This window comes from Phalacrocorax aristotelis, chromosome 3 (genome assembly GCF_949628215.1).
Source record: "Phalacrocorax aristotelis chromosome 3, bGulAri2.1, whole genome shotgun sequence".
Classification (NCBI taxonomy): domain Eukaryota; kingdom Metazoa; phylum Chordata; class Aves; order Suliformes; family Phalacrocoracidae; genus Phalacrocorax; species Phalacrocorax aristotelis.
Genome location: NC_134278.1, coordinates 50,189,966 through 50,216,330, shown reverse-complemented (window position 1 = coordinate 50,216,330; position 26,365 = coordinate 50,189,966). Strand labels below are relative to the sequence as shown.

General features: G+C 41.1%; 1 protein-coding gene across 2 annotated transcripts in view; it reads right to left on the bottom strand.

Moving 5' to 3' along the window:
- Positions 1-26,365, bottom strand: part of SOBP (sine oculis binding protein homolog) — a 116,946-nt gene that overhangs the window by 74,939 nt on the left and 15,642 nt on the right. For both annotated transcript variants that reach the window (XM_075087401.1, XM_075087400.1), the window contains exon 4: positions 17,618-17,769. In XM_075087401.1, the coding sequence (XP_074943502.1) occupies positions 17,618-17,769 (152 nt within the window). The remainder of the gene's footprint in view (positions 1-17,617; positions 17,770-26,365) is intronic.

The window sequence follows — 26,365 nt, the reverse complement described above, 5'->3', positions numbered from 1 at the left end:
ACCTTCTCCCTGACTTTGAGAGGGCACTCTTTCTCTTTCTGCACTTCTCTTTCATTGGCACTCCTTTTCTTGTGATGTATCAGACTATTTATTTAGGCCTGAAGACTATCTTACGTGTCCTCCACCACACAAAAAAATTATACAGAAATGATTCAGAAATGCATGTTTTATCCATTTTTCCTGTTTAAAATCATGTAAGCCAAATGCTAATTACTTTACTGCCACTCAGCTCAGGTTTCCTATTGACTTCAGGCTGCCTATGAAGGGGCCAAAGATGACCGAACTTTCCCAGACATGGATGTCTAGCTGTAAGCCCCATCACACACCCTGAGAGCAAGGTGTTCACAATACAAAGAAAAATCAAATCGTTACAATAAGGGTCTTTACTATTTGCTTCGGCTATTGTGGTGAGCAGAAAATATTCCATCAAAATTCTTTTGCTACCCTGATTTGCTTTCATTTATTCTGGCATGCAATACACTGTGCATTTATAACATACATTTACAATAGTTATTCCAAAAATTGCTTGCACTTCTTCAAGTTTCCTTTTATACCCTGCCTTTTTATTATTCCAAGGAGGGCAAATATAATTTATTCACCTTTTTATTAAGGAATCCTGGAATACCACTGCAGTCCTTTGCAAACTTCCCACTGCCCAAGACCTCCACAACTGAAACACTACGTTCTTTACTCCTCAATACTTCTCTTCCTCTGTAATCCCTACCTCTAATCCGTGTGCCCCTGGAGTGACCATCCCAGCAGCAGCCGAGTGACCGTACTTCAGAAGGGCCCCTATGAACCCGCCAACTACCTGGCGAGGAGGACAGTGCCCACAGGACTGCTCTGTCTCCTGCTTTGGGAAGAGGTCAGCACATCTCTCTCAAATGCAGATATGGCACAGAGATATGTACTGACCCACTTCAGACCCTGCTCTCTCATTTATGAATCCCACTCCAAGGGCGACTGGGAGAGGGACTCATATTTCCATCACCATTCGCTCCTCCATAACAGCCGGCTGAGAGGGCCTGTCTGTTCCCTGGGGAAAAACAGGAACTTGTACCAAGAAACTTGTATCAAGAACATAGAGGTCCTGTACATCAAAGCAAAACACTTCCCTTCCTATTTATATTGGAAACGTCAAAATAACCACCTCAGCCTTTGCCATCACTTTGGCTGTTATGGAAGAGCCTGTCCTTTGCTTTAAGACACATTTATTTTATGTAGCATGACGAGAAACCACAGTCTGAACTTTTCCTTGCTCTAGTCTGAAAAAAAAAAGCACTTTTTTTTCTGCGTTATAAAGGAAGAGAAGGTTTGAGAACTTAGTAGGCAGGTTTGTTGATGGAGTACTTTAAATAAGAAACAGAAAGCATCCTTCTCGTGACCCTTTTCATATTTATGGGACATTTTTTAATTCTGGAAACAACAGCATGCAGCCGCTGCATCTACAATCTTCAGACCAGATTTTCCACTAGTTTATAGAGTTTTACAGAGACATAATTGAACCAATTTCTATGGGACTACGACACTGTAAAACTGGGTGATCCCATGGAGAATTTCTTTCTCAGTGTTCTTATTGTCACTTACTACAAAAATAGCAAGATCAAACATTACACAAGAGGCAATTTTTCAGTGGGTATTACACATACTGCAGCAGCCCATGACAATTTACAAGTAAAACATTAGTAAAATGGAAACAGTCAGAGCACTGGCTTCATTTATGCCTGGTAATTTGTGTGTGTGGGCGTGTGTCCTGGATGCAGGTGGTGTTGGTCAGCTGGGAATAATTTCTGTAAAACGACAGACCCACATTATACCTGGCACAAGGCGTGCTTCACCTCGGGAAACATGCTATGACTTAGTGGAGGCTCACTTTTGTCACTGACATTACTCTGGTGGACAGAGACCTGATTTCATGACTGGACCCCGTCTCATACTGGAGCACCTGTGCCTCAGCACTGCCAAACATGTACATCCTTCCTGACAGGCCAGTCAGAGTCAGTTAAGCCTAGCAAATGTGTTTGTGCATGGCACTTTAGCAATACAGCACGCACAAAACCTGCTAGCTTTCTTCCATAATATTTGCAAATTCCGTAACAGTTGATTATTTATACATTAACCCACAGACTTCATTTCTTCCATCTTATACCCATCCATTGTAGATGTAGTGTTGTTGCCACTTGCTCTGTTAGGCACGAATTAATGCATCAGAGCTGTGTAATTTATGCATGCTATTTTGTCAAGTCTGTCTGTATGGAATCTGCTTTGGAGAGGCAAGCTGCTCTGTACTCTGGGGCCAGAAATAGTATTTTTGTGTGTGTGTGTGTGTGTGTGTGTGTGGTGCCATGGATCAAGGTAACCTCAGAGCAGTCACCAGCAAATCTTTGATGAGATGGAAATTGCAGTGTTCCATGTTTTATGCCATTTCAGCGAGGAAACCAAACTGCCTGCCTTTCCCAGGAAGCAGTCTTACAAGGCAGACAGCTTGTTCCACTTAAACGCGCCCCACTGCAATAACAGTATTACTTGGGAAATGAAGACACAACATACAGTCTTTTCTTAGTGCTTTACAGTTCTCAGGTCAAGTGCTAATACATATTACAGAGCTCTCTCTGGCAAGTATTGTTAGAGCTGTCATTAAAGACCTCCAAAAGTCTTAGCTGTGCAATTGAAAATGTTTCCAAATCCTCTTATCCCAAACATAACAAATCTCACTGTTGTTAAATCTGATGTTTTGTAAATTTGATACTACTTGGCTTATTGAGGGGGCTGGAGAATGTTTTTGTGCAATAACACAGATCTCCAGAAAAGGAATAATGCATCTCTGCGGCAAGGGAATAAGGCGGATCTCTGGGAAGGGATTTACGCAGACCGGTGGAAAAGGAAAAATCAAAGACCACCTCCAGTACAGTATGAAGAAGATTCTAGGATTAAAAGGCACAATAATGCTGCCCAATTACAGCTCTGCCTGGGTCATGCGCTACGCATAGCAGAAAGAAGCAAGATGGCAGATACCCTGGGTTATTTTAATTAATTTAATCATGTGACTAATTGGTCTCTGCTGGGTTTCTGTGGTAACTGCTTCCTAAGTGCTGATGGGCAATTGTGTTAAATGTAGCCTGGAAACTGCACGTAGGGTGCAGTGCCTTCCAGAGAGCAAAGGGAATTGTACAGCTGTGCAGGGAAGGTGCTCCTGCTGGGGCGCTGATTATCTCCGAGCAGAATGTTTACAGCTGTACTGTCCTCTTTGCTCCTCTGCAAGCACGCTTCCCAAAGGAACACGCTTATTTGCAGAAAACGCGCTAGACTTTCTTCCTCTTGGGCGTGAAAGTAGATTTCCTGCAGGACTATGTGAAGGCACATGGACGCGGCAGAGCACGCACTATTTGGAAACAAAGGGAGAGCAGCTAGAGAGCCGTGCGTGCAAAACTGAAATGACTCCTGCGTGCGCAGTGTGAGGCCCTGGAAACCAGAATGTCTTCTTAGCGGTGGCTGCATTCGAGGGTAAATCCATTACTGAGCCCTGACACAAACAACGTGCAAAGCTGTTTTTTTCCAATTGCTCCTGCATCTCTTGTATTATTCATGAAATCCCTAAATCCACACGGGTCACAATTAGCATGGAGTACTGCAAAATGGCACAGAGCCGCCTTGAAAATTGGCAAACATGAAAATGACTTGTAAAAGTCATTCTTTGCTTCACGGGTTGAATTTCGGATCACCACGAACAAGAAGTTGTCATCCTGCTGGATTCAAACTTACACCCGTGTCTCCTCACATGATTAATGTAACAGTACGAATGGAAAGATGATTTATAATAGCAACCTACATTCCAGTAATCACAACTGCACATAAGAAATGGCTGTTTAATGGGGTGGTAAGTTAAACCCCGTTAAGGGCACAGAGAAAAAACAACTGAGAACCTCCTCAGTACCTTTCACCAAGAAAACCAACCTAAGAAAACATCCATAAGACAACACACGACATGCCGTAAATACAGAACACAACACGGAACAGTAAATGCCATACCTAATCCTAACCTCGCCAGTGAAAATGCATAAACAGTTTAGGAAATGTAGGAAAACATAGCCAGGGAGAGGTTAGAATTTTGGTAGCTGTATTGCAAAGGCTAGAAAGGTTCCACTTAATAAAGCAGGGGAAAAGATAAGGCAGAATGGTGAAGGAGGAAAAATGTGCATCAGCTCCCTGCACTGGGCGATGGGAGAATAAAGAGCTATCCAGACTAAGTGTACTAGACCTAGGCTTTATTTTATTTCATATAAATTAGGTTAAATTTAAAATACCTTACACAGCTTTATCAGCAAAAAGTGATAGTTGTAGATCACAAAGTACACAGACAAATATCTAATTCCTCATTTTTCCTGTTGAAATGCCACCATTGGCTTGTAGCTTGGGACTCAGTTCGCATCCTACTGACAGTGGAAACATTGCCCTGACATCCACAAGACCAAAACACCTCCTTTGTTTTGAAACTGGTGGTCAGTGCCTCATTACACATTCTGTTCTGCAATTTATATTGAGTTATTCAAACCTAAGTTCAAGGCTGAAGAAACAAAAAGCTCAAAATAACCACATTTGCGATTATCTGTCTTTAGGAAACCAAATTTAGGAAACAACTTACAAACTATGCAACATGCTCTAATATCTCTAGTTGGTTCTTAGGAAAAGTTAGGCCTAGTGAAGGTGCTACATATCATATTTTATATTGAAATTTCCAGATATAACAAATTAGAGTTCTACATGACACTTCTTTAAAAACAGCCCTTATTATGTGAAATTGAACACAACCTCACATATTGCTTTAATGTTTTTATAAAAAGCCTTCTACACTTTCCATGTTTTCACCAACAGTAAATACTAGAAAATACTGCCATTTTCAAAATACTTCAAAAAAACAGCATGGTGACACTGATTAACTGCATTATGAACGCTGAAAATTTTTATGAGAGATTTGAGGATGATTGAAAGTGAGACAAAACATTTTCTTTTTAATCAAGATAATAAAAAAAGTTCCCAGTGACCCTACAGCAAAGCTATTGCTTCTCCAGACCCAGTGAAAACTAAATGGAGCTATTACAATTCCTACACTGGGCCAAATTGCATCTGGTGCAAGCAGCCCCATTGATTTTAAAAAAGCTATGCCTGCTTACACCAGTTATGTATTTGGCCGACCAAATGGGACATGTCGATGTAGATTTGGATTATGTCATGGAGCCCTTCACGCTTGCTATGCCATCGGTGCAATTGCTCTGATTAGGAAGATGGGTCTCGCCATAGTGATCAGCCCATTTGTTCATCTCGTCTGGCAAATTGCAGCTGACAATAGCCAATACCTGAAAGGAGGAGTGAAAAATACCCTATAATCTACGCAGTTATAGGATGCATCTGGGGCTTACGGTGGCAGGCAATATCTCTGATGAATGAGGTTTGGTTTCTGTTGCTTTTTACTTGGCTTAGCTATACATTTTGCTAGTAACCATCAGTTTTATCAAACCTATGCAACTACACTATTTAATTTCAGGCTCAGTTCAACTGCTACTCTGACCACAGGACTCCCATTTGCTTCAGTGGCTTATGGATCAGGCATTTAACTACTATTTGTGATAGTTCAGTCTAATAATGGGCAGTGTAATTTGGGGAAGTAATACTGCCTACTGAATCTGAGTATGCTGTCCTTTCATTTCTGCAGAAGTTGGAGACGGAAAATACACAGAAGACAGTGTATGCATTCCCTCTGTCAGCGCCAGCTTTGGTATTTACTAGTGTTTGCTCGTCCCAGCTTAGTCCGTCCCAAGCAAAGCAGCTCATTTCAGGCCACAGTTCCAAGTGCTAACACATCGAAGTATTATACATCAAAACTGCAAAAGATTAACTTCTTTCCAGTCTTCTCATCCTTCTCCACAGGCTTAACACTTTTGTATTCCCTAAATCATTTTTGACTCTACCCATCCCTTAACCCTGCCCATCCAAACTCCCTCCAAATCTTGTCGCTCCTTGCTCTATCCCTGTTTCAACAAGCACCCAACTCTCTTCGTCAACACCCCCATGCTCCAGACCCTAGCTATGGCCATTTAACTACCATTACCTCTGCACAGTCCAACTTACTGCCCTTGTCCTATCCTCAGCTTCAGCGCCTTGTCCAGCTTCACTCATTGCACTAAGATTGTTTTTTCAGGTTGGGTTTTTTTTTTCCCCTAGACATATTAAGTCGTCAACAGACATATTAACTTTTTGTCAAAGTGCAAGTAATTTAGCTGGGTTTTTTTCATTATTTCTAATTCCTCCAGAGAATTATTTTCTGTCCTGTTTGGTATCTGCAACTCCTCCTAGTTTAGTATCATCTGCAGAGTTTGCAAACTTGCTCTCTGTTCCCTCCTGGAGATCGTTAATGAAACATGAAACAAGACCAACCTCACGGAAGTCCCTCTGGCACTTCTCTATCCTCAACCTGATATGCTGCTCTTTATCACCACCCTTTACTTTATTCCTTGAGCCCGTTTTCAGGCCACTTGACAGTGTTCATATCCAAAGTAATTTGAATTAATCTGAGGGTAAGATTTCATGAAATGCTATTTCAAGTGCTTTACTAAATTCCAAATCCATTAGAACTTCTAATTTGCCTCCCTCAGCTGATTTCTGTGCGTGTGTGTACATATTAGCTGTGTTTGCTTGGCAAAACCTCTGTACTCCTCTGTTACTCCTTGCCCATATGGTATAACTGCAGAAAATGGGGATTTGATTGAGTGTATTTGTACATCGGAGTATCTGCGTTTTGTTGAAAAAATCTACTTTTTCTAAACCATCTAATTTTTCTGTAGCAAATTGAGTTAAAAACTTTTGTAGCACATATAAAAACATTCCTCAGCATTACCAAGTAATTTTTGTGTTGGCAGTAAACTCACATCCTTTGGAATGCAATCAGCTTCTTATTTAAATGTCCAACTTCACATGAAAACGTGGACCGAGGCACGCTCCTGTGCCAAAATGCCTTCATTGTTTCTGTGGAGGGCATCAGACTACCCACAGACATCAAATAACACATCAAAACCAATGAACCTTACCTAGCAAACGTAATCCTGAGCCCAAGTAAACTGTGTTCACCTAAATATTTGTGTCTTAGAGCTGTTATGTATAAAAATTATATCCCAGCTGTTCTTTACAATGTTACAATGTTCCAGGTCATGCCTAAATGAAAGTCACTTTATTCTGCCATTAAGCAAATTAAATAAAAAATACTTAGGAATTCTCATCTTCATTTCCTATGCTCAAGAAGAAAGCAACCTTCCTATGTCTCTCTTTTTTTTTTTTTTTTTTTTTTAAAGCACCATACAAATGACTTCCAAATTTTCAGGAACAGTTGCTGGTTTTAATGATATATTGCAGATCCTTGTCAATATCTCTGCTGCTTCACACTTTTATTTCCTTAGGAACACTCGGCTGAGTACCATCTGCTCCTGATGATTTACTGCTCTCGAGTTGCTGAAGTTGCTCCATAACTTCCTCCTAAGAGACTTCAATTTCTGTTATAAGGCCACACTCTGATTTCCTGTGAAAAGTGTCCTTGGAAAAGGAATTTCCTCATCATCTTCTGTGGTGAAGATGGACGCAGGAAATTTGATTTAATTTTTCTGCTGTTCTGCTTTTTCAGAAGGGGCCAGCATCACTGCTGGGGTGGCCTATGGGCATGGGGGACTTACAGGCGGCTTTTTGTCTTCAACAGTGCCTTGTACATACACCTTTCAGATAATTTCCCTGTCCTTTTATTCCTGCACTTTATCTCAGGGACCTTTAGTTATAACTGACTTCGCTGTGTTTTCAAATTTTTTGAGGGATGAGTTTTGTCTTCAGAAAGCGAAACATTTGGTATTTCTGGTACAAGCGTGCCTGGGACCCCGCTGGCATTTCCATAGTTTAACAACCACGCTTCCCATTTGGAAAAAAATATTTTTTCCTCTCTTGCTGTGTGAAAAACCTCAGAAACAATAAGAAAACAGACCACATGCAAAAATAATGGAACTGCCCATACACAACGTACAGGCAAATATGCACAGGGCCTGATCCAGAGCTCATTACAAGCAACGGGACGTCACCCACTGACGCCAATGGAATCTGGATCGGGCCCAAAGGAAGCACACCAAAAAGCAGAGGGAGTTTTTGGTCTCATCTTTCAGTTACAATAATCATAGGTGTTGTTTGTAACAGTAGTATGTAACAAATTTTCCAGTAAAAGTGTGATTTTTAAGTTGACAGTGTCCCTTTAAGCTTATGCACTTCTTCACTTAACTATGCCAGATTTACTCTCCCCTTTCTACTTTTTCCTTGCTCAGAGGTATACGTACCATCTGTGCATCTAATATGGTGTTCTTAAATAGCCTCCAGAGTGATTCAATGCTTCTTTTTTCCCCTTTTTTTAAACTTTCTCTCAGTTAACCCTTTTCCTTGGTATTTTAGAGCCTTCTCTTCCAGAGCTCCTGGTCCTTCCTTTCTTTAGGATGGAGTTAACATCTTCCAACACGGAAGTTAGGAGTACGGCTACTTGTTCTTTTAATGCCTGGGCATTAGACGAAACTCAGTGGGGAGTTGCCTTATCAAGGCATTGATATTGATAAATTGCTTCTGCAAATGGAGGCATGAGACAAACCATTCAACAACAGCCAAAGTTGACTGTTATTACTACTACACCATGAAATTATTCAAACCTACCTCCTCATAAATATCTAAGTATCAGTGTTCTGTTTAAACCTCTGGATTAAGCTTTTAAGACTTACATTTAGTTCTAGGAGCTCGCCTCCACCTGATTCAGTAGCATTGTGCACCACAACTATGAAAGCCTGGGGGCTAAATTAAAAATTGTTAGAGTAATTGAGACTGAGTTGTTGTTTGATTTCTAACTCTACAGGTTTCCCCTTTCATCTGACAGTCCGAGTTTCAGGGGAAGGAAGGGCCAGAGGCATATGGGACACTGCACTGCTGCATCCACCTATGAGATCCAGGGAAAACCGCTGCATTCAGGCAGTGCTAATGGGGGAAGCTCAGTCCTCGACGGTCTCACACACTCCCCAGCAAAGCTACGCTCAGCCACCATAACCCACTGAAGATCCTTCCCCTTGCAAAACCCAGATAAGATCCAGAGACATGCTCTGCTCTGCTTTTAAAGCAAATGGACAGCAATGGAGCCATGTCTCCCCCTGCCCGCGCCGTTTGCACCAGCCAAAACAGCTGGCTCCTGCCTGAGAACCTCTACCAGCCCCTCTGTGCAACGGAGGCAGAGTCTGGCCTCCTGCTTCTTAGACAGGAGATTAAATAAACCAAAACCATCTGAAGCCACACAGGTGCGCGTGTATGCGCGCGCACACCCCCCCGCTCCTCCCACCCCCAAACCCATCAGATACTTTATGACTGTTTCTAAAAATTATTAAACAGATGAGTACATTTACTTTAGATACAAAATTGTATCCAGGCTGACAACTTGCAACATATGCTTACTTTCAGCCCAATTTAAATTTAAATGGATGAGTTGTAAATGCTCGGGTTTTTGACAGAGCGCAGCCCATCACTGAACTTAGCTGGCCAGCAAACGGTCTTTTATTATTGCAGAAACAATTTTCTACGGGAAAGATATTTGACATTTTCAGACTTCTGCCCTATAAAGCCCACCTCATTCTTCCAGCAAGTTTAACACTTGTGCTTCGAACACGGTGAGAAGCTGACTTTAACTAACAATTCCTGGTAGCAGATTTTCCTGTTCATCTGGCAGCTTGTAAGTTACATCCACTTGGCCTCTCCTAGCCTCACTTAGACTCACGAGGCCAGGTTCAAGGTTAATGTGTGAGAGGTTTCTTCAGTCTTCCCATAAGCCAGCAAATATCTGCAAACAAATCTAAACGGGCTGAAACTTTCCTACCTAGAAGGGGCCAAAAGAGGTACCATGTGATTTACTCCCTTGGTCTGACTCAGTTTCATCCCTGAATTTGCCCCAAGATTTCCACACACGATGGAGAGGGAAGTCACTGCTTTGGGAGAGTAAGAGAGTAATTAAATACAGACCATCAGCTGACAAGAAATGTCACAACTCCACCGAACTGCCACCTCACCTGCACAAATTACTTCACCACTAGCAAAATGTGACAGCAACGTCTGCTCCCAAGAAACTTCAGGACTAGAAATGACCTTCCACCTTCTGATGGGCCCCTCAGGTTTTCTACTGCTGCCCACCACAGTCCTCTGCCTGGGGAGAATTTCACCCCGTTAAACTACACAGTTAATTGTAATATTCCATACGTCCTTTCAGCAGTGTGTACAGAGGGTGTCGTTCACAACATGGTTCCTACTCTAAACATATTTTTGAAAACCATATTTGCTTAATTTTGGTTTTTAAATAAAAATATATAGTGAAAAAAATATTCAAGCTCCTTTTTCAATATTTCCCTAAGTTAATGAGCTGACTGATAAGTGAACAGATGCATTAAGGCAATAATTTATTCAAATGTCATGATATTTTTGAACAAACATATTATTTAATATGCATTTCATTACTTGCCCAGCGCATATTAGTATTAATGATTGATGTGTTCATTAGGAAAGTGAAAACTGGCACCAAATATAATCTGTGCAAATTAGATTCACTTGGGAGATCTACCCTAAGTTTTTGTCAGAATAAAGACTGTTCTCGATGCTCATTCTGTGTTGATCACATGGAAACAAAGCTGGAAGGTGCCTAATTTCATACGAGGCCAAGGCAACATGGACTAATCTAACGTAACCTGAACTGAGACATGGAACGTGGGGGAGAACAATATTTTTTTGAGTGATTGCCTAGCTCACATAGGTTGGAGCCAAAGGGGTTCAGAGGTAAAGCAAGCACCCATGTGTATTATATCTGCTCATTTTCTGAATGCATCATTGTTATGCATCTGAACTCTTTAATCAAAAATCCCTTGGTGATGTAAAAATGTCCTGGATACAGATCATGAAGTCTATCTTGCCAAACTTTTTAATGGAGCAAAATGTCTGGTTTTCCCCTAGTGTCTCTCTCTCCCCTTCAAAAATTCATCCTAAGTGATTTAAGACTTCAGAAAAGTACCTTAATAACCTCCAGAAAAATAGCTACCGGCCATCTTTCTTCCTCACACACTCTAGTAGGCAGCAACTCCTTTCACATCTCCAATATCAAGGTGTCATAATGTCTATTTAAATCCAAATCATTGGTTTAAACTGTGTACACCTAGTGCGTGAAAACCTTAAAAGCATTTCTACTCAAGGTCTAATGCAATTAGTGGTGTTTCGTTGTAACATCTGTATGTAAGCAAAACCTACTTCTGGCAAGGAGAGATGCAATCGCTGAAGCTGTCCGGAACTGATGCGAGGACACCTCGCGTAATCTGGTCGCTTCGTTTGAATCAAACGCCTGCTGTCCAAGAGGCAGCAGATTCTCAAGCTGTAATTAGCATATTCATCTTGATATAACCAAAGTAGCCAGAATGCAACACGACTGATGTAATGTGACATGGTGGTTAAAATTAAAAGTGAACACGCCTTTTAATTGGATTGGATACCTGCTAGTAATTCAGACAATGGGAGTTTGATTCAAATTTATAGTATTAAATGGCAGCAGATGGACAGTAAAATGTCCATTGAGTTTGTAAACTGACAAGCACGCTGGGTTTGCCAGATCCCTTCATTAAGGCATTGGTGGCATCAGTCAGGTGCTGATGCATTTCATCATTAGCAATGTTAATACGTTTTGCTTTGCTGTGGGTGAGCAGTGAGACATTCCGTCTGATGGTCTCAGTAGGTTAATTTGGAATTTCATTTGCCTCATCTAATCAAGAAAAATCCTAGCTCTGGTTTAGGGAAGGAGTTTTATGAGATTTCTGGGTTTAGTATCCAGTAAGTAAAAGGGCCAGCTGATAACAGTTAGACAATGACGCCAACTCTTCTTTCCGACTGATGCCACCCATCACTTTCACAATGCAGGATTTGCTTTATATCTCAGTACCTGTTCCAGATTCTTGGCCACTGCCTGCAGCCTACCCTCCACAAACTTTAAAAAGATCCTCTGAGGGAAGACATTTTCCTTCGCTCCCCTTCTCCAGATAGTTCTTCAAAGAAGTTTGCAATTGTGCTCCCCGATTGAACTACTTCCTCTGCAGACTCGGCGTCTCATCTACATTCACTCAGCAGCACTCATTTATATCTCAACAGAGCAATGGAGGTGTTTGTCATCTTGTCCCCTTCTACCTTCAAGCATTTGCAAGAAACCTTATTAATTGGCTGCTGTGGCAAATACATGTACACACACGTGCAGATGTGCACGTAGACACACAAGCACATATAAACACACTTGCACACGTTCTATGCAAACCCACAGCAGAAGCAGCAACTTTGTGAACCATTTATTAAATCCCACTTCTCAACAGCTCTGCAGAACAAAATACAGATGTTTTCACAGAAACCAGGTAGGACACCTGCTCTACACCAACCCTTCTGAACACCTAATTAATACAAGTTAAATCTCTAGGAGAAATAGGTTTTCTATTCAGAGCCTCATGTGTTTCAAAACTTATTATGGAAAGGGACCCTAAAGGAAGATGTAACAGCCAAGCTTTTTTTTTTTTTCCCTGTCAGGGGCATTTTGTGCATCAAGTTGGTTTAAGTAATTTTCCAAATTTCCATGAATGATGATCACTTTACAAATTAAATTTTGCAGGTGCATAAGAAAGAGAAGAAAGTAACATACTTTTTTGCTGTTACTCATTGAGTTAACAGGGAGATTGTTAAATGTTTCTTATGCACTGTTAAGCTGCACAATTAAGCTTGAAATCAAGAGAACTTTCTCTGACAACCCTCAGTAATAATTTTGGGGAATGATAGCTGCTGCATACTCCCAGTTTTTAGCATGTGTTTGCATATACATGTCCATATTAATCACATAGTGATATACATTAATTAACAAAAAAACTACTCAGGCAGGAGTACTAAGGCTTTATGATGTTGTGTGCACTTTATCATCTTTAAATATAATTTTAAAATGTAAGGAATTGTCTAATGCGAGAGAACTCAGAACTAAATAAATGCATATGACTTCTTACAGCCCCATTTGATTGTTCATGTTCATTCTTGCTACACACATGAGATAAAAGAGCATGAAACACACTGCCTGTCTGCACTACCGACTCACACGTGGTACTGCCCATCACTATCCTGTACAGGGAGAAAAAAGCCATCATCGTTTACATCTTCATGCTGCTAAACAGCAGTTTTACTTTTACTTTTTGATTTATGCCTTTTTCTTTATTAGTATAAATGAAATTTGTCTGCACTGTAAACAAAAACATCTATAATCTTTTTTCCTGATTGGGAGGCAGCGCAAAACAGGAACAAGGTCAAGTATAAAATACCGGCTGACAACCTTGCAGTCACTTCGTCTCCGATGTCTTAGTCAAATCAAGTAAATTATCCTTTAATATATCTGTGAACAGAGCCTATAACCTCTATGAATTCAATCCTCATTCTAGGTTTGGCTATTTGGTCATCATAAATTTGTTTTCTGACCCACTGAGTCAATAAACTTAATTTCAAAATTAATCTTTTCAGGCTTCAAACTCACTGGATCCAATTTTGAACCCAATCGTTCCCTTTAAATTTAATATTCTGAAACTTGGTGGTCTACTGCTTTTTGCCCTTATGTGCCTCTCTGGTACTTAAATTTATATTAGTTGGCCTATAAAATTAAATCTCTAAGGAAGGAAGCATCAGAACCGCTCCAAATCTTAAATCTTCAATTACAAACATTAGTACGAAATGCTCCCTTTTCCTGCAATGCTTCCTTTTAATTGGTATTATTACGCACAACAGGTTATCATTATACAGTAATTCGTTATGTGTATTTGACTATGCATACTAGACCAAACTGGAGCAGGAATGCAGATTTGGGTTATTTTTGTTTGGGGGTGGTGGTGGTATTTTTAGTTTTTTTCTAAATCGGATCTAGTTTAAATACTTTGCTTTTTGTCTAACCCCATTTTTTTCTTCATTTATTTCTGGTAATTAAGATAAAATTACACTCTTTGGGGAGACCCATTATAATTTCAAAACATACATATTTCTATTCTTGCAAGGCATGGTTGCTAATATAGATAGTTTTAAATGGTCATGACCGAAGGATACCTGGGGCAAAATTTGCATTTTTTACAAGAAGAGCAACTTAAAATTGCACAAGCCTTTTTCTTTACAAACTCCCCGTCCCAGCCATGAAGCTCCCTGACAACCCTGGACATGTATGGATGCAGAGGGAGCAGGGGCACAGCTTCCTGAGCACAAATGGACACAACTCTGCTGGGACAAAAGGCAGGAAGGACTGATGTGCACCTCTGACTAAACTGCTTGCGTTCAAACATTCCCGAGGCCAGCAAGGCTCCAGCTTCTTCCAGTGTGTCGCTACTCTTGCTAAACCTCCTGCAGGAGAGGGCTGGGAAGGAGTGAGAGGTTGGCAGCAGTCAGTGCCCAGCTAACCTGGGGCTTTTTGGAGCGCTTTCGTTGCTCTCTGGGGGCACTTCAAGGTGGTCTCATGCCAAGCCTTCTCCCAGCTGGGAATCCATGGGCATGCATTGCTTCAGCATGCATTTGCCCCAAGTATGGAAGATTTGGTTATTAGGATGATGACAAAAGTCCTAATTCTGAACACAGCAATTGGCATTCAGGGATGGATAATTTGCAGCATCACTTAGTGCCATTCTGAGACATTAGTGATGACTTATTCTTTACTGTTTAAACAGTCCTATCATTTTAAGCAAGCGCTTATTACAGCACTTCTTATCTAGGGGAGGGAGGGAAGACAGCTTAACACAATCCATTAGGAAATCCAAGCCTTAAATGAAGTGACCACAAAGTCCTATCAGCTCACAGAAATGCAGCAGCTGTACATATTTAATGTAACACAATACTATATTGTGGCGGAGATCCACTGTTTAAAACATACATATAAGGCAGGTGAAATGTGACTGTTATACTCCTCTGTTTGAAAAATGAGAAAGCATAGAGTGGCATAACTTCTCAAATACGCAAATAAGCATTAGATTCATGGAGAGAAGACAGGTACGCTGTTGGACTAGTCATAACAGATTAAAGGTCGGCGGTTAAATCTGAAACTATTGCAGCCTTGTTCCTTTGATCTTGTTTCTCAAGGCCCCGCTCTATTACTAACAGGTGAAGTGCAAAACAAGAAGCATGAGGGTCTGCTGAATTCTACTGTACCTGTCTTAATAAAACAGCAGCATTTCCTAAATATTCTGTCCCCTGATCGTCTAATGCCAAAAATACACATGCAAGGGGCAGCTCCAGATTTCCACTGCTAGGTCAGATCCTGTGCTATTACAGCTTCCACAGGTGCAAAGAGGAATAAAATTTGACTCACTGGCTTAGCTTTGAAGCGGAGCCAATGCAGCAACCAACATGTTATCAATTATATGTTATCTCACCACGTTTTGCCAAGTCCTCCCATATGACATTTTGTTAATTTGCAACCTCTTTAGTGAAGAATAGGATATTTCACTGGGTATGATGGTATATGAAAAGATTAGGAACATCTATTGTTATATAGGTACATACAAAATAATGAATACAGAGCACTTTCTGGGTGGAAATATTCAGCATCTTTTAGCTTCCAGAAGAAGTTAACAGAGGTGTCGGAAAGGGAACCAGGGTGGATGAGGCGTTCTCATTCATCCTTCCTCATAATACAAGGACAAGGAGGCCTCCAACAAAGCACATGGGTAATGAATTGTAAGTCAGGTAAAAGGGGACTTTTTCATATATTGCCTGACTGATTGAATTCATGGCCATAAACTATTACTGAATCCTACTAATCATGCGTTAGTAGAAAGTTGAAGCACACCTATGCGGTATGTTAATATGTATTTATTTTCATTTAGCAAGGGATCTAAATCTCCTATTTCAGGATCTAAGCTGTAGATGAAAGAGAATCCACCATGAACTGGTTGCTCTTTCATCTGTGTCCCCCAGGTTTCCCCAAATTATCTAGTACTCATCACTGCTGGGCACACAGGACCATCTAACTAGGATCACTGACAATGCCTCCATTACTATAAACTATCTTACCCATGTAAATTTGTGACTGAAAGTCACGGGAGCATCAGCTGACGGTGATCTGTCACCCCAGAGCATCTTACACATCGTAGGGCACGTTGAACTGCACATGCATAAACGTGCATGTGTGCACATACACATACATCCACGGGAACTCATTTTCAAATAAGGAGCATCTAAGGAGCACGTATTTCCCTCCTCTACACTTGTTCTAGATAAAAAGGATGTAAGCACCATTCCACTCCTCGCAGAAGACTCATGTGACTTTAACTTGCCTGTCTGCTCCAGTAGACATTATGAGCTTGATTCTCCAAGACTGCCACTAAAATTCCACTCTACTAATTTTTGCAACCTAATTCTTCAGGCATTTTTTTCCTCTTTTTTTTTTTTTTTTTTTTTTTTTGGCAGGATGATGTGACCCAAATTTATAAAGGAGGGTAATTTGCTATAGCACTGCATCTTGAGTCTAGGATCCATATGTACTTATTTGTTATTACCACAGATGTAAAAGACCAGATTTAGAGACCGGAATTCAGTTTCAACTCGACAGGCTTTGAATGTTCTGTAGCATGAGGGAAAATGGCATCATTTAGAAAACCGAAATGTAAAGGGTTTTATGAATAATAAGCATTTCTAAGACAGTAAAGGCTACCCAAAGACTCACACTATTAAGCACCAAAAGGACACAGCTACTTTTTCAACAACTAAAAATGCTGGAGCGTTCCTTCGTTATTTTTCTTTAAATGACATATCGCACATTCTGCTGCAGAAAAACAGCTGCTGAAGTAACCTAGAGGGCATTTTCAGGCACTGTATTTCAGTGATTACAGCAATTTTTGTAGACATTCAATATTAGGATTGCATTCTAATTTTAGACAGAGTTAAATTTAAATTGAGTAGGAGGGGTTTTCATGCTACTCTACATGTTCTAACATTGCCTACCCCAACCCAAAAACTGTATAGTGTCTGAATTTTGCAGCAATGATAATTTATTAGTAATGACAAACTTGAAAAGAATGAAACTAGAGCTCACTATCAGCTGCAGGAAGACGTCCACTGTCGTGATGGGACCCAGACTTAGGCTCTAAAAGCATTTACCCACTGGCCATGACCCCAGTGCTATGGGATTTAGTGACACTGTCATACACAACCCTCCTGTACTCTATTTCCACGATAACTCTTCTTAGTTGTGTATACGTAGCAAGTATCCTGAGACTCTAAGGCCAAATTGGGACTCTTATGTTAATGCTTATTAGTATTTAAATTCGCTGACTCTCCTAAAACCCAAGCATTGAGCTGAAGGAGACTGAAAGAAACAAGGTTAGTAAAGGGCTGACAGTCCAACAGACAATACAGATGGAAAGCGGAGGGACTACGTGAAACAGAGAAAACAAAAGAAAAGAGCTTCTATTACATGCTAAATGAGACCCAGGCTGGGCCTGATTAAAGCTACGTCTATGTAGGTTACATCTTGCCTTATTTCTCTTACCTTGTTTCTCTTGAAATATGCTCTTCGGCAAGCTGCAAAGCACTTCTCGCTGCAGAAGCATTTCACTTCACTTCCCATACTCAGGGAATAGCGCTTGATTCCAACTTTCTGGCACCAGGCACACATTATTTGTACATTTGACACATCATCTTCTACAACAAAAATATAAGAACAATGTTTACATGAGATGCAAACACCTTCCTCAGACATCTGCACACTTAATTTTAGATAAAAACCAGCACCGGCTCATCTTATTTCTAACTTCCTCACTGTCTGAGAGCAGAACTGTGCATGCCTGCGATCACCAGCTCCGTCCTCAGGCGGCTGGTGACCTGTGCCATCCAGGCTTGGTAGATTGGCAAAGCTTCTAAGATGGCTGGAAAAGTTTATTAGCTTAAAAAATAGTGCATCGCTGAAAAGCTCTAGAAACCTCGAGAGCGTTTTAGCATGTTTAAGAGTGCACAACTCTTTATTAAACGAGTAACCAAGACTAGAGGCTTAATGAGTATTGCTGCTTTATTCTTGTTACTTACAGTCAGTTGTAGCGAGCCCCTGAGGTGTTCTGCTCAGCAAGCTGGTGATAAAACACACCCGGAAGGTACTGCACCAAGGCAGGTCTCTCACAAGAGCCCTCTTCTAAATAAGAAGGAACATGAAATCCCCCTTTTCCATGTTGCTTTGAAATAACAATTAGCGTACAAAAAGGGGAGCTTTTGTGTGAATATGGCAGTCACAGAAACACAGACTCAAGCAAGAAGGAAGATGCAGCACTGTGGTAAAGTCTGCCGGGTTACCTTCCAGTCCTTACGCTCATCAGTTAAATTTTAATTCAGGCAGAGTTCCCGAGCCTCTTCCAAGCTCTCCTCTAATGTGTGTTAAAAACGTGGCATGTATGCCTTCTGCCACGTAAAAAAAAACCCAGGGCTTATTACTAAAGTGCTAGCGATATCCTTGTGTGGTCACCGTTCCCACCCCAGCTTCGCAGACTGGAGCAGTGAATAGTTAAGCCTCCTGAGCAGATCAATACAGTAAGTTAGCAGGAATCTTTCTGACTTAAAACTCAGAATTCTTCAGTTCTTATGTCCAGTCTATGATACAGCGTGACCTTTCAGTTACAGACAGCAGCCATCGTCTAACTTCTGGGAAAAAGAAAATATCCCCGAAGACTAATTGTTAAAACAGTTCCTGGTCCATGAGCTGTGGAGAATTCATAGCTCAGAGAGTCTGTCATGCAGCCATCCCATTTCCCTATAAAGGATTTGTTTTTGAAGCTATGCTGTCATCGTTCTGTAAAATTATTGGCAAACTAATTTTTAGCAGAGTGATTTGGCTCCTTTCCCTGGCTATCATAACTCAGAACTACGTGCTGCATTTTATTCACCTTAACGGAATAAATATTGCCAGTTTAATAACTTTTTTCCTTCCACAAATTGTGTTATGATTTATAGGTACAAATAAAATTCTACAATGTAAAATAATGACCTTTTAGTTTTAATCAGACTGTCTACCTTTAAACCTATATTTAAGTCTAAGTTATAACACAGATTTGTGTTTAATGTATTTTATCACTTACCCTTTAGAGTGGGATTTGCCAATATTATAAATGCTTTCATACACTGAACATCAAGGGAAATCAAAACAATTTGGCCAAAATTATCACTAGCCATCTATAGGGTCAAGAAGGCTGCCCTTGAGCTTGTTGTAATCTCAGTCAGGCACACAGGACCGCAGGGTGCTGTTCCAGTGGTGTTGCATGGTGGTGTCACAGCTTTCTTTCCAGACCAGGCTTGGCCAGGATGCTAACTACTCCTGCAGAGCCCAAGAGCACTTCCCCCCATTTTTATCCTGAGCCATCTGAAGTACTAAGCTTTTACAAAGGTGCCCTGATTCAGCTACTTTTGCACCATAATAAACCAATTCCTTACAGACTGAACTTGCCCCTTTGAATGTATCAGGACAACAGAAGAGACTGTGAACCAAAGGAAACAGACAGCAACCTCTTGTTTCAGATAACAGCAACATGTATTCTCCTACCAATAAGAAGTATTTTATCTCTGGAAAATAGAAGACCTACCAGTGATACCTTTCTAATAGTCTTCATTTCTGGTGAGAGTAACTGTCATAAATGAAAAAAGAAAATTACAGAGCTGAAAGAGAGTTCACTGGCAAAGTAGGTGCTGGAGCAGCTCTTTTTGAAGCAAGTTGACTCATCTGGGGCACCGTTTTTAAGGACAAGCACAAAGCTCAACTGCTGGGATTCTCAGGGGCTTTAATGCGTGACTTCACAGGGGAAGCACCTCAGCTATCATTCAACTCCTGTCCACTGACACACATGAACCGTCTCCCATGGGTGATCAGAAAGACCACACAATTGTCCATTTTCAATTACACAGCATCCCAGCAGCAGCAACAGCTATTTACATGAAAAGCTGCGTTACACACTTCTCTGCAGGAGGTTATGCAAGACAGTAAGGCTCAGTCCGCCTCCTTCTGCCAAAGACTTCCTCTAAGATAGATCCTGGCAAGAAAAGCAGAGGAGAGGGCACCTACTCTGTCAAGCTGTTGTCTTCCCATGCCCTGACCAGCAGAACTTCATCACCACCTCACGGGGAATCCTTTGAAGCAGCATTGCCTCACTTGTGGTCCATGGACCTGACAGTCGATAAAGCAGCAGAAAATGGTCTACAAACTACTACTTCCAGCCACTGTCTGCACGTCCAGAAGAGACAGCTGATATCCAGGAGGCATCATCAATATTAATCAAAATGTTCATCATTTTGAAAGAAGGAAGGGAGGAAAGCAGGGAACGAGTCTCCCTAAATACAAGAGACTTCAATTATTTCTCTCTTCTACTCCCTTCTTGCCCCAGTCATCAAAGAATGGTTGCATACAACATAATCCTTTTAATAGTAACAGTAATAATAAAACAAGATGCCTCTTCCATTTAATAAGACTCAGGAACACTGCTACAAAAGGATTAGCTGAGTAGGGCCATGTAGAGCAGCCAGGAAACAGCAATACTTCAGAAGGGGGTTTGGAGCATGCACTTCCCGGAACAGTACACTAATATGTCACTTTTTAAGTCATCTTTGCTCCCTCCGGTGTAGGTTTGCCCAAGTCAATTTTTGATACAACTCTAAGTTCTTGTGATGCAGTTCATCAGGTGAAAGAAGAAAACATTCGGTATCACATGACTGATTCCCTACAGACTATCAACAAGAGCCCCATGGAACCCAGTGGGAGGAAGACTTGCTCTAAAATCAAACCCTTTCTTTCAGCTTTAACTGAAGCTAAGAACAGCAGAAAAAAAGGACCCCTTCTTGGTACCTGGGGTAGGTACAGAGTCGTGTCCTACGGCTTATGGGTGTGGATGACAGCTGGGGACAATGATAAAGGTCCAGACCTGATTATGTGCTTTCCTTCTTGACACTGGTTGCGGTAGTGGTCTGAGCAGACAGTGTGAAAATAACTAGCAGGCATGTTTTGTTACAGTGTATTATGCTTAGTGACCAAAAAGGAGGACTGCAACATTAACAGAAAAGTAATAGTCCATGTATTTCTACCATTACAATCCACCAGTGGGAAGCAATAACTTAAACTCAAAACATTAAGACTGTGTGAAATAAGAAAAGCCAAAATCTTGTTATTTAATTGCTGCCTTTTGCTAAACACAAACTGGAATAAACTGAAACCAAAAATGCATATCTTCCCTTCAAGATAAAATTCCTCTCACTTTTTCATAGACCTTTGTTCTGTAAGGCCAAATTCTTTAAAAATCACTTTACCAGACTCTTGCCTTTCTTTCAGGAAAATGTATCAAATCTCTGTCCTTAGAGCACTCAGCAAGAAGAACCTGCTGCGATGACAACACAGGGAAGCGAGGAATTTCAAATCCAGTAGGTCTGAGACTGCTTATCTGTCTTGAATCTTTATTCTAATCTTTTTCTGATTAGGTCTGCACTAAGAAAGCTTCTTCACAATAATTACATCGGTGTACTACATCGGCAATGTTCTCCTTTGCTCACAGACAAACTTTTACTGGTAGTCTAGCTTAGCATATCCGCTTGAGTAACATGAGCTCATCCTGACAGCATGCCTATGTCCATCATGTGAGCTCTCGCTGGAGCAGCTCTTCTGATAAAGATCATTCACCATCACTTTCAGGACTTGCATAGCTGGGCTGACACATGTTTATAAAGTACAAAAATAACATTTGCAAGTCCTGGTACAGATCATTTTGAAGTGAAAGAAAATATTTTTTAGAACTGTATTTTTTTCTCCATCTGGGCTTGCAACTTTATGACCTGCTCTTGCAATGTGCTTAGCATGTTCTTGGATCTGTCACGCTTATGACAGGTAGCGTGGGTACTCATACAGGTGAGGCAAAGAGGAGTTGGCAGAGACAACTGAATAGTAACGGGAGAGTTTTCAGCAGAACATCCATACCACTGTCTTCTATAATTACACCAGGTAATAGAAAGGCATATTCCTTCCACATACAGTGCAAGATCTGAATTTCCCGCCTCTGCTTTTCTGAGTTCTCAACTCTTCATAGGGAGAGCTATTGTGGGAGTTCCAATACTGTGTTTTTCTGCCCCTGGGTTGTGGCATTAGAGGTGGAAGAAGTACTCCCTGCACCCACCACACAGATACAGTTCAGATACGTCTCCTTGTGGTTTTTAGCCTGTGTATTTTTCGTAATGAACAATGCAATAAACACGGAGTGTTTGCAGTGTTAAATCATGTTCCCAAAGGGAGTAGTTTGTATAACAAGATAAAATTATCACATTATAATAACTAAATATGCATCAGTCTAAAGCATGCTTCAATTAATCATCAAAAGTTTGCACCGCCTCTTTAGGTCTTAATTAAGCAGAATGCTTGGTATTTTTTTCTTGCCTTTCAAACCAGTGTGAAGGAGCTGCAGAAAATTGTTCCTCTTAAATGCAATGAGCAGCAGTTTACACTAATCAATCTTATGTGGAGCGATAACTTGTAGAGGTTGGGGGAAGACAAGGAAGGCAACGAGTACAATAGCGTAAATCCATCACGTACAGCTCTGTCCCTTTATCCAAGCAAACCAGCTTGGCCTACAGTGCTTAGCAGGATGATCCTAAAATCCCTACAATTCTGGAGTTAAATCCTGATCACTAACTTTGAGGCTACAACATTCTACTAATGCCATTTTAAACTAACTGATACATATTTTCAATTTTAACTTCAGTTTCAATAATTTGGTTGAAACTAAATGCAGCTACAGCTCTACTCCTGCAGATTATGATGATCCATGGGCAGGTACTGCAAAACCTTACTTTCCACATTTCCTTGCAAGACATTCAGCAGGAGATACTCAATGCTTTTGGCAAGAAGAAAATGTCACTCCTGAAGGTGCCCAACCACAGTACTGCAGAAGTGCTGTTATGCAGAAGGAAGACCAGGAAGGCACAGGGTTTGGGACTGAGATCTCAAAGAGTACATCCCCTAGGCTGAGTAAGCCTGTGTGAAACCTGTACCTTGGTTGTGGTTGTATCTGTGATCTGATGCAGAAAATATTTTGGCACCCCATCCCTCCTCAGCGTCTCCCCACTGCCCATCTCTTCCTGCCATGAGATTCCTTTCATCACAGCTATTCAGAAGCCATGTCTCCCCACTACTGCTTTCTTCTGGTTTTGCCTCTTTTTTCTCTTTGCTGTGTCCCACCCCCTCACAGAGGCAGTTTGGACAACAGAGGTTTTTTGGGGGGAGCAAGAATAGCCCTTTTACCCCATGCTGGGAACTGCACTCAATCCACTGGCATACCTCTTCAGATACTTTCGCTGCTTTCACTGCTACTTTCTAATGAAAAGCTACAAAACTTCCTGTTTAAAGATATTAGATCTTAACTTGACTCTAGCATCTGCAGCATTAACAATAAGGGCTCACTGTTTCCACTGGGACCTGCCAGGATTTCAGAATGCTTAATTCTGAGTTACCCGCCGCCTCCTCCCGAAACCCCAGCTTGCTATTGAAGAAACCCAAGTAGCACGTATTCAGATCTTTTATCCCAAAGCAGTTCCTGGGGTTGATGATCCCAACCAAGGCAGAAGCAGAACTACAGTCATTTTTCTTATATCTGAGATGTTTTATCTGATTAATCTCAAACTAAAAAATGAACAAAAAACCTCCTAAGACATTGCTGCAGATCCCTTTGTGATAGCACTTAAGTGTTGATCGTCTAAATAGTTGGGATGTATGACAAACTTAAGGTACAAAAAGTACCTTGGAAAAAGTAGTTACGAGAGGAAGATTAAATAATAAGGCTGACAATAGAAAGCTTGCTGCAACCATTGCTATGGAAATACCTCAGGGGCTCTACAATGCCTTTCCTTTTAAGGACCAGTCTCTTGAAGTTCACTATGCTGCCAATAAAGCAAAGTGTCCCAGCTCCTTTTAAAAAATCATTTTGGGGAACCACGGCTTGCCTACGTTTTTTATGCATGAGTTGAGGCACATACTCATGCATAGTTCAGTAAGGACTGAATGCACAACACACATAAAAGCTGGCGTTCAGGCAGGTTTTAAACATGCACACAAAAAAGCACCTATTTCTGCTAATAAGGGGGGAACTCCCTAACTATTTTGAATATATGCTATTAAAGTACATACGTGGACTTTGTGATTTTCTTTCTAGCACAAAGGAAACACTTGGCCCTCCACAGAGAGAAAAAGACATCAACAGTGAGCTAGATGGGGCAGGCATCCTGGCAACCATTGGCATTTTAAAACCCAGGCACTAATAACACTATGATCAGTGTAAATTAGATGATGTTTCAAACTGAAAACAAGAGAACGAATTTGAAGAGTAGTGACTATAGGATTTGTTGCAGTGGCCTTTATTAGAGACCTAAACCTGTAGTTAGAGAAATTGTAATGCTGTTCAGCAACCAGAGTAAGATTCAGGAAATATTGAAGCAGGATCCAGAGTGTAGTAAAATGAAAGTCTCCTCAATATATACACCTAATTAGATCTGATAATACGGTCTTTATTTAAGCAAAATGGCCACTGGGTTCTGCTTGGAATCAGACTTCTTGGTAATGCAGTCATAGAACCAATTCCTCGGTGAGTTTAGACAGATGATCTTGGAATTCATTTTTACTGCCCTGCTAACTACCATTTAAAACACCTTCTATGCTTCCAGATTCCTCCAATACAATTTAAATATTGAGAGAGGTTACAGCGGGCAGTTCCAGACTGTTTATAAGGCAGGGACTCTGCGTAATCCCATATCCTGCACAAAGTTACTCATGTCCACTTATATTTACAAAAAAATCCTGTAAACTTTAATTCTAAAGTTATGTTAAGCTATAACACAGAAAATCACTCGTTCGTTTCTATAAAATACCTAATTACTCACTTCGGTATTTGAATATGACATTTCCTTGCCAACTTAGGTCACAGGCCTATTGTACAAGGTAGTCAGCACTGGAAATGTTTCTGCTCCTCCTTTTAGACATTTTGCCTCATCAGATACAGCTCCTCCAGCCCATTCTTCCTTCACTTTCATGAGTTTCTGATAACTTTTGGTACAACCCCAATCATTATCATTTGGAAATCACTGAACCAAATATTATGTAGAGACACTGATCAGTGGGTTAGAGGATTTAAATCCCCTTTCCTTTCCCAAGTGTACTCATTATCTTGTGAAAACCCTGTGAGGGAGCATTATTCTTCCCTTGTACTTCTTTCCTCTGTGGAAAGCTCAGTCAACGGCATGGTACCATCCTCTCTGCCTCCGCTTCCACCACATCCCTTGACCTCCCCTCTCAGCACAGCATGGAAAGAAGCTGATTCTTGTCTGGATGCTTGGAACAGCAGATGAGCTCTGTGCATCACTTGTACACAGAAGGAGGCAGGAAAGGGAAAGGTTTTGCTGACACTTATGCTCAAAGGCTAGACCAACCAGCAGTTTTACCTCCCCTACCAAGGCACTGCCATGGGCATCACAAGAGAAAGTAAGCTAAAGAACACTCCTGAAAAACCAGGGAAACTGAGACACCATAGCCTCCAGCAGGTGCCAGGAGAAGCAGGCAGCATGTTCTCACCTGCATCGAAAGAATTTTTTGCATTCTTCTTTGACTAGCCTTGATTTTAGCCTTCCTTCATCCCATGTAACAACAGCTGTCCAAACTTGTCTGAGTGGAAGGGCAGAGCCACCCTAAGCGCCCTCTCAGATTTACTCCATCACTAAGGGCTGCAGGATAAGTTAGGATGTTTGCATGCTGCATACTACAGCCATATACCTGGCACAACTATAGTGGGATTTTTATTTCTAGATCATTCCTGGCTATCGCACTTCTGTTCCTTCCTATTTCTATGTAATTTTCTAATCGAAAAAAAAAAAATACTTTCTTTACATTGCTGTGTAGAAAATAAGAATCTTCTAACACCAGGCAGAATCAATACTAGTATCAGTTTGTTGCAATGGGTTGTACTCAAGACTAACCCTGAAGATCACTCGGAATCTGCTGCCAGCCCTAAATGCAGCTACCAGCCTGTTGGGCAAGAAGGACGGCTATCAGCCACAATTACACTATTACACCAACTCCCTGGAGGCTTCACTGACTTATTTGCTTCCAGATGCAGGTCAGATGGCTGATGTTGACTGATAAAGTCCTGTTTGATTTGGGCACTGCCTGAGTGTGGTCCATCTGCCTGGTGGTGCAGATCAGCTGAGTGCTCTTGCAAATAGTGTCCAGACCTGAGTAACT